Source organism: Pelophylax lessonae (genome assembly GCF_965119305.1).
Source record: "Pelophylax lessonae genome assembly, chromosome: 7".
Lineage (NCBI taxonomy): Eukaryota > Metazoa > Chordata > Amphibia > Anura > Ranidae > Pelophylax > Pelophylax lessonae.
The window spans coordinates 171356486-171371163 of NC_138774.1; the positions used below are offsets into that span (position 1 = coordinate 171356486).

At 47.1% G+C, this 14678-nt stretch overlaps 1 protein-coding gene across 1 annotated transcript in view; it reads left to right on the forward strand.

Moving 5' to 3' along the window:
- Positions 1-11992: 11992 nt before the first annotated feature.
- The window catches only part of LOC309560084 (uncharacterized protein), a gene marked incomplete at both ends in the record, with an annotated part of 78301 nt that continues 75615 nt past the window's right edge, over positions 11993-14678 (forward strand). Inside the window, one exon of the mRNA XM_082263604.1 lies at positions 11993-12092. Coding sequence (XP_082119730.1) covers positions 11993-12092 — 100 coding nt within the window. The remainder of the gene's footprint in view (positions 12093-14678) is intronic.

Consider the following 14678-nt stretch of genomic DNA (forward strand, 5'->3'; position numbering starts at 1 on the left):
TTAACCCCCATTTTGTGCGTCTTGTATGCGACTCTCCCTGCCTCATGTGCAGCGGCTTGTTCGCCTGTGCGGGTCCCCCACGCCATTGTGAGGTAAGTGTATCTATGTGGGGACCTGTCTGTCTGGGGGGGTGTCAGTCTGGGACTGTGTAACCTGCCTCTGTTCTCACTGTTTGTCTCCCTATCACTCGGCTGCATGCTGTGGGCTGCAAGGGGGGGGGGGAGCTGTGTGACACTATGTGTGTCAGCTTTGTCAGTGTGAGAAGCTGTGTGCTGTGGGGCATGTTTTGTGGCATGTTTGGGCACTATACAGCGATCGCTGCGGCGATCTACCATGTTTTTTATATATGGCTGAAATGTGTGCATTACTGTACTGTGGAGCGGCGGTTTCGGCGCCAAACGGCGCCATTTTGCCTACACTCGCTCCGGCCGCATGTTCTACATGCATGGCGGCCATTTTCTTGTAGCCTCCCATAGGCTTTAATGGAGCGCCCTGGTCATATCACTTCCTCTTCTGGGTACACCGATCGAGGCAGCAGCAGCGGCGAGGGTCTCCTCAGGTTATATCCTTCTTATCCATTGCCTGTGTCAGTTTTATTGTCCCTGTGGGGGTCTCATTGTGCTTGCGTGTGGTGCGGTGGGCTGCGCTCGCCGCGCTTGTTAAAGGGGCAGTTAACCCTTTATTATCCGGCATTTTGATATTGGGGCAATGGATTCTCAGGAGGGCAAATTTCCTACCGCCTTGGTGGATAGCCAGGGGACCGCTGTTTCCCCCCCAGGGGGGGATTTAGCCACTGTTGTGGCTGGCCTTGCTGCTCAGGTGCAGATGCTGGTGGCTGCTCAATCTACCAAGAGACCCAGAGTTTCTCTTTCCTCTGATTCTGAGGGTGAAGGTGATGGGGCTGTTATGGCGGGGGTCTCCTTATCGGGGTCCCGCTCCTCCCTGGATCTAGTGGGGTCCGAGGTGGAGGCTGAAGTTGAAGGGGTTGATAATTCTCCCCCTGGCTCGCCTGAAGAGCTTGCAATCATGGATGAATTGATTGCTTCCATAAAACAAACGCTGCGTTTGCAGGATGAAGTGTGTCCCCCCGCTGCCTTGGCGGCTTATGGGACGCAGAGAAAACGCAGGACGCCGCAGGTTTTTCCCTGCAATGATGATTTTCAGCGCGCTGTTAAGGAACAATGGCGCAATCTACGCAAACCTTTTGCTGTGCCAAGTAGGTTCAAGCTGCGTTATCCTTTCTCGCCTTCCACTGATGAACGGTGGTGTGTGCCACCCCCGGTGGATCACGCAATTGCGGTTTTAAACAAATCTACTGCGATTCCTGCAGAGGATTCCCCGGTGTTCCGTGATGCCACGGATAGGAGATTGGAGTCTCTTGCCCGTCATACTTACTCTATTACGGGTTCTATGCTTAAGGCTCTGTTTGCCTCTCTCATGGCGGCCCAGGCTGTCGCAAGTTGGAAGCAGATGCTTAGGCGCGTCCTTGTGGCCGATTCGGCCTCGTCAGCGACCCTGGATATGGGGGATCAAATCCACCAGGGTGTCATGTATCTGTGTGATGCGGACTTGGACTTAGTCCCGTTGGCTGCACGTGTGCACAGCGTGGCGGTGTTGTCTCGCCGCCTGGTTTGGTTGAAATGTTGGTCGGTGGACCAATCTTCACGTAAGACCTTAGCCAATCTGCCTTATGATGGGTCTCGCCTTTTTGGGGAGTCCTTGGATGTGTTGATTAAGGGGATCACCGGAGGTAAGAGCACACTCTTGCCCCATTTCCCCAAGGCTAAGGGGGCTTCTGGGAAGAAGCATGCTAATTTTCGGCCCCCTCAGGGGTCCTTTCGTGCCTTTCGGTCGCACTACAAGGGCAAACCGTTCAAAGGTCAAGGCTCTCAAAAGAAGCCCTGGTCTGGGAAACGGAAGTCCGGTCAGTCCGGATCCGCAACCCATAACAGTGCGGCCTGAAGGGGCGCCCTCACCCAGTTTTGGGGTGGGGGGACGCTTGCTCGGTTTTCTTCAACCCTGGTTGGCCCGCGTGCGGGACAGATGGGTTCAGGAGATCGTTCGATCTGGTTACAAGATCGAGTTTCTCTCTCGGCCGGAGAGCAGATTTTTTCCCTCAAATCTTCAGCTGTCTCCGGAGCGTTTACGGGACCTGCACCTGGCGGTGTGGGACCTGAGGGCTCAGGGAGTGGTGGTTCCGGTGCCTCATCGGGACAGATTTCGGGGGTTTTATTCCAATCTGTTCACCGTGCCCAGGAAGGAGGGCAAGGTTCGTCCAATTCTGGACTTGAAGGCTCTGAACCGCTCTGTGCGGGTTCGCAAGTTCCGCATGGAATCCCTGTGGTCGGTGGTGGCTGCCCTGGTTCCGGGGGAATTCATGGCCTCCATCGATTTGAAGGATGCGTATATTCACATCCCCATTTTCGAGGGTCACCAGCGGTACCTTCGATTCGCCATTGCGGAGGATCACTACCAGTTCGTGGCGTTGCCTTTTGGCCTCGCCTCGGCTCCGCGGGTTTTCACCAAGGTGCTTGCACCGGTTCTGGCATTATTGAGAGCCCAGGGCATTTCTGTCCTGGGGTATCTGGACGACATTCTGGTTCGGTCTGCGACCAGCCAGGGTCTGGAGGAGGACCTGTCTGTCACGATGCAAACTCTGCAGGAGTTTGGTTGGACGATAAATTTTCCAAAGTCGACACTGAGTCCGTCGGTTCGTCTTCCCTACCTGGGAATGATCCTGGACTCGGTGCAGGCGAAGGTCTTCCTGCCGGAAGACAAACTCAGAACTCTTCAGGAGGAAGTCAGGTCCCTCCGGGACGTTCTGAGATGTCTGGGATTGATGGTCTCTGCCTTCGAGGCGATTCCCTTCGGCCAGTTTCACACGCGGGGTCTCAAAGCGGAGATCCTGTCCATGTGGGACGGGCGACCTCAATCTCTGGATCTTCAAATCTCGTTGAGTCATCGCACCAGAAGAGACCTTCTGTGGTGGCTCCAGTCCCCGATGGTGTCCGGGGGCAAGTCGTTTCGTCCTATCTCGTGGACGGTGATCACCACGGATGCCAGCCTGTCGGGCTGGGGTGGTGTTCTGGGCGTTCTGTCCGCCCAGGGAACTTGGTCGGAGGGGGAGTCCTCTCTTCCGATCAACATTCTGGAATTGCGTGCGATAAATCTCTGTCTTCATCGCTGGACGGACCGGCTGCAGGGCTGCCCGGTTCGGGTGCAGACGGACAATGCCACGGCGGTGGCCTACATCAACCACCAAGGGGGCACCAGGAGTGCCCGAGTGGCTCGAGAAGTGGCCGACATTCTGACTTGGGCCGAGACTCATGTCCCGGTGATATCGGCGGTGCACATTCCGGGGGTGGAGAACTGGCAGGCGGACTATCTGAGTCGCCAGACCCTGGATCAGGGGGAATGGTCTCTTCACCCGGCTGTCTTCCAGATGTTGTGCGCGAAGTGGGGTCTTCCAGATGTGGACCTGTTCACGTCTCGTCTCAACAACAAGGTGAGGAGGTTCGTGGCAAGGACGCGCGACCCTCGGGCAGACGTGTCGGACGCGTTAGTGGCCCCGTGGCATCAGTACAAGCTGATGTACGCGTTTCCACCGATTCAGTTGCTGTCCAGGTTCCTTCGCAGGTTACACTCGGCACGCAGCACTGTGATTCTTGTGGCACCGGACTGGCCTCGCCGGTCCTGGTACGCAGACCTCGTGAATCTGGCGGTCGACGCCCCGTGACGTCTACCTCTTCGAGACGATCTCCTGTCTCAAGGGCCGATATACCATCCTGCTTTACAGTCGCTGGCTTTGACGGCCTGGCTGTTGAGACCGAGGTCCTGAAGGAGAAGGGTCTCTCCCTGGAGGTCGTTCATACCTTGATCAACGCGAGGAAGTCTTCCTCGGGGAAGGTTTACTACCGTACTTGGAAGGCCTATTTTGCCTGGTGTGAGTCCAGGGGGTTTTCACCCCGCACGTACTCGGTTTCCCGAGTGCTGTCCTTCCTTCAAACAGGTGCCGATCAGCGTTTGGCGCTGGCTACGATAAAGGGTCAGGTGTCTGCGCTGGCCGTTCTGTTTCAACGTCCTGTGGCTTCCAACTCCTTGGTTGGCACTTTTGTTCAGGGAGTGCGGCATCTGGTTCCTCCTAGGAGGGATCCTCTGCCCCCTTGGGACTTTTTATCTGTGTTACAACGTGCTCCTTTTGAACAGATCAGGGAGATCTCGTTGTCTATGTTGTCCAAAAAGGTCGCCTTTTTGGTTGCGATCACTTCGGCTCGCAGAGTGTCGGAGCTTGCGGCTTTGTCCTGCAAGTCTCCGTATCTGGTTGTTCATTTGGATAAGGTGGTCTTGCGACCTAATCCTTCTTTTCTTCCGAAGCGAGTTTTGGAATTCCATCTTGCTGAGGATATTGTCTTGCCTTCGCTGTGCGCGAAGCCTAAACATCCGCAGGAGGTGAGGCTACATTCTTTGGATGTTGTTTGGGCGATAAGGGTTTACCTTAAGTCGACTGAGTCTTTTCGAAAGACGGACTCCTTGTTTGTTCTTCCAGAGGGTCCTCGGAAGGGCATGGCGGCGTCTGCCTCTACCATCGCCAAATGGATCAGGCAGACCATTGAACAGGCGTATGCCTTGCAGGGGAAGGTTCCCCCTGTGCCTGTGAAGGTGCACTCTACTAGATCTCTGGGTACGTCTTGGGCCTGTCATCATGGGGCTTCTGTAGCCCAGGTGTGTAAGGCGGCGACCTGGTCGACCGTGCACACTTTCACAAAATTCTACAAAGTAGATGTTCAGGCATCGGCGGATGCTTCCTTTGGCCGCAAGGTTCTTAGTGCGGCAATTCCCTAGGGTCCCTTGTTGGGGACCTCTGGCTGTTGGGATAAGTTTTTTATCCCCTGGTTCTTTGTCTTTTCCTGGGTTGTTGCTCCTGTTGAGCAATTATTTTTTCCTGTAGCCCAGCTGGTTTCCTTCCTTTGGTAAGGTTCCTTTCTTTGATGCGGAGACTGCGTTGCCTTTCGGCGCGGATGCGTTTCCCACCCCTCATGTTTGCACTGCTTTGGGACGTCCCCATATGTGACGAATATGAAGAGGCGGCGACTGTCGGAGGACGTAAGAGAAAACGGAATTTTTGTAAAATCTTACCTGTAAAATTCCTTTCTCTGAGTCCTCCGACAGTCGCCGCCCCCGCCCCTCTTTTGGGGTTTGGTTGTATACTCTACTGCTATTCCACTGAAACTGAGATATGGTTGCAGGAAGTAGGAGGGTATTGACTGAGGGGACCACCCCTTGAGGGTGGGATATGTTAAAAGCTTTAATGTTAACATATTCTGTTGCCTAGCTACTCCTTCGGAGCAAAGTCTAATACCCCATATGTGACGAATATGAAGAGGCGGCGACTGTCGGAGGACTCAGAGAAAGGAATTTTACAGGTAAGATTTTACAAAAATTCAGTTTTTTTAAACTTACAGCACTCGATCCAAGAAAACAACCGCTAAACAATTTAGATACATTTGTTCTCAACCCCCCCCCCCCCCCTAGTTTCCTGCCTGCAGCGAATACCAGGGAATCTCTGCTGAGTTTCTTGCAGTAAATCCCAAAGGATTCAATTGGTCCGATTGCCGCCTGACACCTGCAATCGCTCCCCGCTGAGAGACAACGGTCAGCTGTTGTAAACACAACTGACCGTTCTCCCTGAAATGATCATTGAGCCCCTGTGATCCTTCTATATAGGATCACATGTCTCCTATGGTAATTTCAGAAGCCACGCGCCCCTCCCAGTTAGAATAACTCCCCTAGGTCACATTTAACCCCTTGATCACCCACAGGGTTAACCCCTTCCCTGCCAATGGCATTTTTACAGTAACTGCATATTTTTAGCACTGATTACTGTAGTAATGTCACTGGTCCCCCCAAAAGTGTCAAATGTCAGTCAGGGGACCGATCTGTCCGCTGAAATGTCGCAGTCCCGCAAAAAATCGCAGATCGCTGCCATTACTAGTAAAAAAAAAAAACAATAAAAAATGACAAATCTTTCCCGTAGTTAGTAGACACAATAACTTCTGTGCAAGCCAATCAAAATACGCTTATTGCGATTTTTTTTTTTTTTTTTTTTTTTTTTTTTACCAAAAATATATAGCAGAAAACAAATCGGCCTAAAATGTTAAAAAATTTTAATTTTTTATTTTTTGAAAATATATTGTTTTTGTTTTTTCAAAATTGTTGCTCTTTTTTGTTTATAGCGCAAAAAATAAAAATCCCAGAGGTGATCAAATACCACCAAAAGAAAGCTCTATTTGTGGGAAAAAAAGGACATTAATTTTATTTGGGTACAGCATGTCACGACCGCGCGATTGTCCGTTAAATTCACGCAGTGCCGTATCGCAAAATAGGGCCCGGTCAGGAAGGGGGCAAAACCTTCCGGTCTTAAAGTGGTTAAGGAAAAGGCGAGCATTCTGTGAATGGTACTTGTGGCAAGTAAGCAATTCTTGGTGTTCACTATACAGAATTGTAATCACTCAGCAAGGGAAGACAGTGGCGATGACTGCAGTAGTAGAGACTACTACAGTGATTCTCCGCTTCCCCAGCAGTCTCAAAGGTTTGGAATATATAAAACAGTCAGCAATAACTTTATAACCACCCATTTATCCACTTAAGCCCTGGAGGATTTGGCTGCTCAATGACCAGGCCCTATTTTGTGATTCGGCACTGCGTGAATTTAACGGACATTTGCACGGTCGTGCGACACTGTACCCAAATAAAATTGACGTCCTTTTTTTTTCCACAAATAGAGCTTTCTTTTGGTGATATTTGATCACCTGTGCGATTTTTTTTTTTTCCCACTATAAACAAAAAAAGAGCGACAATTTTGAAAAATTAATATTTTTCACATTCTTTTATATGAAATTCTCAAAAATAAATGTAAAAATCTAACTTTAACATTTTAAGGCCAATTTGTTTTCTGCTACGGTATATATTTTATATCGCAATAAGCGTATTGGTTTGCGCAAAATTTATTGCGTTTACTAACTATGGGAAAGATTTAAGTAATTTTTGTTTTTTTTCTAGTAATGGCGGCGATCTGCGATATTTTGCGGGACTGCGACATTGCGGTGGCCAGATCGGACCCCTAACTGACATTTTTTACTGATTATTTTTTTTTTGGGAGTACCAGTGACATTACTACAGTAATTAGTGCTAAAAATATGCACTGTTACTGTAAAAAAATTACACTGGCAGGGAAGGGGTTAACAGTATGGGTGATCAAGGGGTTAAATGTGTCCCTAGGGCGTGATTCTAACTTTCAGGGGGCGTGGCTTGTGAAGTCATCACAGAGACATGCAATCCTATATAGCAGGATCACATAGCCTTACTTCAGGGAGAATGACAGACAACTGTGTTTACATCAGCCTTCTGTCCTTCTCTCTCAGCTGCGGGAGAACGCGCGTGGACGGCGGCCATCGGAGCCACCGGTCACACGCACTGGCTCCCTGGCTGACGTGAACATGTCCAAATTGGGTCCAATTAACAAATTTCCCTCCCTGGTGTCATTTGACTCGCTAGTGTTACAAGGTCTCAGGTGTGTTAAATTTCTGAGGATCTGAAAAAAAGAATTATTGCTCTACATAAAGATGGCCTAGGCTATAAGAAGATTGCCAAGACCCTGAAACTGAGCTGCAGCATGATGGCCAAGACCATACAGTGGTTTAACAGGACAGGTTCCACTCAGAACAGGCCTCGCCATGGTCAACCAAAGAGGTTGAGTGCACGTTCTCAGCGTCAAATCCAGAGGTTGTCTTTGGGAAATAGACATAAAAAGTGCTGCCAGCATTGCTGCAGAGCTTAAAGGGGTGGGGGGTCAGCCTGTTAGTGCTCAGACCATACGCTGCACACTTCACCAAATTGGTCTGCATGGCTGTCGTCCCAGAAGGAAGCCTCTTCTAAAGATGATGCACAAGAAAGTCCGCAAACAGTTTGCTGAAGACAAGCAGACTTAAGCCCCATACACACGTACCGATGGTCGGCTTACAAATGTTCCTCTTTTCTCCCCGGGATGTCGGTGTCTGCTGAAAAGTGCAAAGACAGCACAAGGACAGCACAAGAATTTTGTCCGCCGACTGCAGAAGTGATGTCATGTAATGGTTAACTTTCCCTGTGTTTTCTATTTTCTGAGCATGCCCAGTCTTGCAAATCTGCGGTCTGTCGGCCGAATTGTGTACTGACAGGCGAACAATCGTCCGTTCTGGTGTCGGCATACAAATATTTTCATGTTTGCACGAAAGACTTTTGTCCGCGGATTGTGCGCAGACATCTGTCGGAGGCACCATACTAACACGCGTACAATCGGCAGATCCTTCGTCCACCGACGTTTGTATGCCGACGATCGGTACGTGTGTACGGGCCTTAAGGACATTGATTACTGGAACCATCTCCTGTGGTCTGATGACCAAGATAAACTTAATTGGTTTAGATGGTGTCAAGCGTGTGTGGCAGCAACCAGGTGAGGAGTAAAAAGACAAGTGTGTCTTGCCTACAGTCAAGCTTGGTAGTGGAAGTGTCATGGTCTGGGGCTGCATGAGTGGAGCTACAGTTTATTAGGGAACCATGAATGAACATCTACTGTGGCATACTGAAGCAGAGCATGATCCCCTCCCTTTGGGGACTGGGCGACAGGGCAGTATTGCAACATGATAACAACCTCAAACACACCTCCAAGACGACCACTGCCTTGCTAAAGAAGCTGACGGTAAAGATGATGGACTGGCCAAGCATGTCTCCAGACCTAAACCCTATTGAGCATCTGTGGGGCATCCTCACACGGAAGGTGGAGGAGCTCAAGGTTTCTAACATCCACCAACTCCATGATGTCGTCATGGAGGAGTGGAAGAGGACTCCAGTGGCAACCTGTGAAGCTCTGGTGAACTCCACGCCCAAGAGGGTTAACCACTTAAGCCCCGGAAGATTTTACCCCCTTCCTGACCAGGGCCTATTTTGCGATTTTTTTTTTACTGCGTGACTTTAACGGACAATTGCGCGGTCGTGCGATGCTGTACCTAAACGAATTTGACATCCTTTTTTTTCCCCACAGAGCTTTCTTTTGGTGGTATTTGATCACCTGTGCGATTTTTTGATCATGCGCTATAAACAATAAAAGCGTAAATTTTGCAAAAATAATAATATTTTTCACATTTTTTTATATGAAATTCCCAAAAAAAAAATGTAATCTAATTTGTTTTATGCTACATAGGTTTGGTAAAAAAAAAAAAAAAAAGCGCAAAAAGCGCATTTTGATTGATTTGCGCAAAAGTTATCGCGTTTACTAACTAAGGGAAAGATTTTTGTCATTTTTGGTGTTTTTTTTTTTAAACGAGTAATGGCGGCGATCTGCGATTTTCTTTTTGCGGGACTGCGACATTGCGGCGGACAGATCGGACCCTTGACTGACATTTTTGACACTTTTGGGGTTACCAGTGACATTACTGCAGTAATCAGTGCTATACATATGCACTGTTACTGTAAAAATGACACTGGCAGGGAAGGGGTTAAGTGTGTCCTAGGGGCGTGTTTCTAACTGTGATGGGACATGGCTACTAGTGTAAAAACAGAGATCAACGGTCCTACATAGTAGAACCGTCTGATCTCCATTCTTACACAGGGGAGAATGACAGGCGGCTTGTTTACATTAGCCGCCTGCCTTTCTCCCTTCCCGGCGAACGATCGCGAGTGACCGGCGGACATCGGGTTCGCCCGCTATTGGCTCACAAGCCAGTGACAGGCTAGTGACGTACCGGTACGTCACTTTGCCTGGCCGGGGCTGACCGCCGCAGTATATGTACTTGCGGCTGTCGGCAAGTGGTTAAGGCAGTGCTGGAAAATAATGGTGGCCACACAAAATATTGACACTTTGGGCCCAATTTGGACATTTCCACTTAGGGGTGTACTCACTTTTGTTGCCAGCGGTTTAGACATTAATGGCTGTGTGTTGAGTTATTTTGAGGGTATAACAAATGTACACGGTTATACAAGCTGTACACTACTTTACATTGTAGCAAAGTGTCATTTCTTCAGTGTTGTCACATGAAAAGATATAACAAAATATTTACAAAACTGTGAGGGGTGTACTCACTTTTGTGAGATACTGTATATAAAAATATATATGTTTTAAAAACTATCATTTTCAGCCAAATGCATCCTGACCAAAATTTCCATTTGGTGAATCTCTACATTCTAGAACCATTTTTGCAGTGTGGTAGGGCGCATTATCCTGCTGAAAGAGGCGGCTGCCATCAGGGAATATCACTTCCATGAAGGGTACTTGGTCAGCAGAAATGTTTAGCTAGGTGGTACCTGTCAAAGTAACACGTGAATGGCAGGACCTAAGGTTTCCCAGCAGAACATTGCCCAAAGCATCACACTGCCTCCACCAGCTTGCCTTCTTCCCATACTGCATCCTGGTGTCACCTGTTCCCCAGGTAAGTGACGCACATGCACCCGGCCATCCACATGATGTGAAAGAAAATATGAGTCGATATAAAACCAGGCTAACTACCATTGCTCCGAGGTCCAGTTCTGATGCAGGTGATGGGTTTTGATGGTCAGCATGGGCACCCTGACTGGTCTGCGGCTACATAGCCCCATACACAACAAACTGCGATGCCCATTTTTTTTTCTGCTTTCAACACAACTTTATAAACAACATGTTTGCTTGCTGACTAATATATGCCACCAACTTGTAGATGCCATGGTAAGAAAAAATCAATGTCATTAACTTTACTTGTCAGCGGTCATAAAGTTATGGCTGATCGGTGTATACTTAGGTTGGTCCAAACTGAACCAATGTAACTCTTGGCTGGAGATCAACTTTAATAATTCCCTATTCTATTTAATTCTTCCCTATTCTATTTAATTCTTCCCAATGAAGTTTTATGGCAAATGATTATAATCCAGGTATTGCTGACACATTACAGGGCCTTACATATTTATTATACATTCACACCAACAAATATGGACACCTCTTCCAATGCTGGCCATACATTTTTGAAAAACGAACACTCGGCCATGAGAGCAAACGATTGTGCCATCATGTAATGACCGATAAATCGTTGAGTGTTGGTTCACATTATAGCGATGTCAGACATTGCATGTGATTCGCACCACACTGCTGTGCAAATCACATGCGATGTCTGTGCAATGCAAATTCAGCCATACAGATTGTACAGCTGAATTTGCATCGCATTCAAACCATAGGCATGCAGGACCCTTTTTTGGTCCGCACTAGAATCGGATTGCATGGGTGTTCACACCTATGCGATCTGATTCCTACCTGAATTGACAGTTCGCACTGCGATATGCGATCTAATCTGGGGGTGTCATTAACTTTGTATTGACACTCCCAGCAGTTTGCATATGGCAGTGTCGAGTCGGGTGCGATGCGGGAACCTGCATCACACCAAGGAAATGGAATGGAATGGAATTCAATGGAAATAAATTAATCGGTTTTCTGTTAGTTTTTTTCGCATGTATCGAATGCAAACAGTTTGGATTAGAAACACATTAACCTTTCAATTTATCGTTTGTTCAGCAGAAAGTTTCCAAATTTGTCTTTTGTTTTTTTCGGCTCAAAAACGTCACAACCGATTTGTGCCCATTAACTGGCCGAAAAACGAATTTGCCCGATTTTTCATATAGTGTGTGGCCAGCATTAGTCCCATCAAAAATGAATAAATCAAGTCTTGACTCTTTGGAGACTTCTGATGTCCCCATTCTCTGGGTCGCTGAGAATTGTCCTTGTGCCCCCCATGACCTTTATTTAGGGGGGAAGGATAAAGAAAGGAACCCCCCCCCCAGGTGAGGAGGATGGAACTGTCTAGCAGGGATCTCGCCTGATCAGTAACCGTCGGCACTAGGACTGGGATGATCCAGGTGGAGGGGCCCCTGGAGATGGCTGCACCTGGAGCTCAGTTCTGTGTCTCCAGCCTGACATCGTCCTGCACACCTGTCCATGGAAGAGCCGTCAGATGCAGCCGGAGGGGCCCCGGACACCGCATTACCAATGGCTACTGAGAGCCTGGAGGAGGAACTGTGGCTGTACGGAGGTAAGTGTGCTGGACTGGGCGGATTAGAGCAGGTGTGATCTGCATGGAGGATGTCCGCTGATACTGATTATATCTTCATCCCTGGGGCATGCAGGCAGCACTGAAAGGAGCTGGGGCAGGACTGTCCGACAATAGACATGAGTGCATTGTGTCTGGACCATAGAACGTGGGAACTCATCTCATTCAACTGTGAGAAAGGTGGGAACCCCATCTGACACCCGGCAATGAAGGGATCTGATCAGTCGGCCAGCATTGCCATACACCTCCAGATCTCTCCCCTCTTCTTAGCTCCCATTGATGGATTATTTTAGGGAAGCCTCATAAAGTGTACAGGAAGGGCAGTGTCACCCAAAATAAGCTTCAGCTCACCATACACCAGGAGAATTTGGGTAAAAATATGTCATATTTTGTAAAAAAAAAAAAAAAAATGACTATGTTGGAAAGGAGGGAGAAGGGGCTGGGAGAGCAGAACTTTCCCTTTGGAGTGAGGTCTCCTTCTAAACAGATTTCATTATAATATGTATAACCTTTCCCCCAATGCAAACCACATTGACAGTCAGAATTTAATTCGTTCGAGACGATATTTGCATCCTGTCCTTAGAATTTTATGGACAGTGCAGTTAAAAAATAATATCCATTTGAACCCATTAACTAGGAAAGCGAACATATTTTGTAAAAAAAAAAAAAAAAAAAAAAAAAAAAAAAACGCCTTTTTAGTTAAAATGGGTTCAAATGGATATTCATTTTTAACTGCACTGACCATAAAATTCTAAGGACAGGATGCAAATATCGTCTCGAACGAATTAAATTCTGACTGTCAATGTGGTTTGCATTGGGGGAAAGGTTATACATATTATAATGAAATCTGTTTAGAAGGAGACCTCACTCCAAAGGGAAAGTTCTGCTCTCCCAGCCCCTTCTCCCTCCTTTCCAACATATTTGACAGGTGTGTTTTTTTTTTTTTTTTTTTTTTTATTTGGGGTGGGGAGGAGAAGCACCTCTAACCAGTCCAGGCATTTTGCACTTTGTGAAAATCTTTTCCTTTTTTTTTTTTGTTGCTAAAAAATTACTTAGAACCCCCAAATATATATATATATATATATATGTGTGTGTATATATATATATATATATATATATATATATATATATGTATGTATGTGTGTATATATGTATATATATATATATATATATGTGTGTGTGTGTGTGTGTGTGTGTGTGTGTGTGTGGTTTTTTTTTTTTTTTTTTTTTTTTTTTTTTTTTTTTTTTTACGTAGACTCAGTAGAGAATAAATTGGTGGGGTTTTTTTTATGTCGCACAGTATTTGCATAGCGATTTTTTTTTTTTTTTTTTTTTAAACGCAGTTTTTGGAAAAAAATACACTTTTTAAATTAATGCAAAAAAAAAAAAATGCAATACTTAACCCAATAGATACCAAACATGTCACGCTTTAAAATTGAGCAGGCCTGCACAACGGCGACAAACGGCGTAAATCGTGCTATTCATAGGCAAAGATTTAAAAGTCTTTGCAGGTTGTCACTTGTCAGATGTACAGAGGAGGTCTGGTGCCAGAATTACTGCTCATGATCTGACATTCGCATTGATATCTCACGTGTGTGAGATGATTGCGGTTTGTGTGTGGGACCGACCCACGCGTTCACTTTTGCGCGCTAGCACAAGGGAATGGTCACACTTTACTTTTTTGTTTTTTTTGTTTATATAATTAATTTATATATATTTTTTTTTTATTGTTACACTGTTGCTTTAATTTTTTTAATTTTTTTAGCACTTTTATTGCTGTCACAAGGAATATAAACATCCCTGTGACAGCAATAGGCACATGACAGGTACTCATTATGGTATGGATGGATCTGGGGTCTATAAGACCCCAAATCCCACCTTTTCACTTTAAAGCATCCAAGATTCATAAGCCGGAAGTGATGTCATGACTTCGCTTTGAGGTCACCATATCTGAGACCCGATCAAAGCCGATTCCGGCTTTGTTCGGGTCTCCGGACAGCTGGCAGATGTCCCGGCTGGTCACTCAGGTCTGCCAGTGGGACGGGAGAGCCCGGGCGACTGGCAGAAGGTGGCAGGTGGGGATGTTCACTCCCGCTGCTTGTAATAACAGCTAAATGGCTGCTTAGCTGTGTCGGTTATTATTACAAGAAAGCCGATCGTTGGCTCTAAAAAATGGTATCGGGCTGATGCCTGCCAGCTGCAGCTTACTCCGGTACAGCCACTTGAAGTCAAATCACATACAGGTAACGTGATTTGGCAGCAAGTGTTTAACTACTTCCCGCCCGCCCCGAGGTCCCTTTTAAACACTTCTGAATACCCGGGGGGGGGGGGGCTGAAAGATGAGCTGATCACATGACCACCGTGTGGTCACATGATTTGGATTCACAGTTCATATTCCCATCGGCCACATTCCTGGAATGAGCTCTTAAGGTGCCGGGTGCTATAGTGACCGCCAGATGGATACTGGAACATGCACGATAATGTAGATATTCGCCAGCACACAAAGGATCATCAATTTGTCCAAATGGTTTTTATTAAAAGATCACATCACAAAACAATGTTGTAGTGCAACGT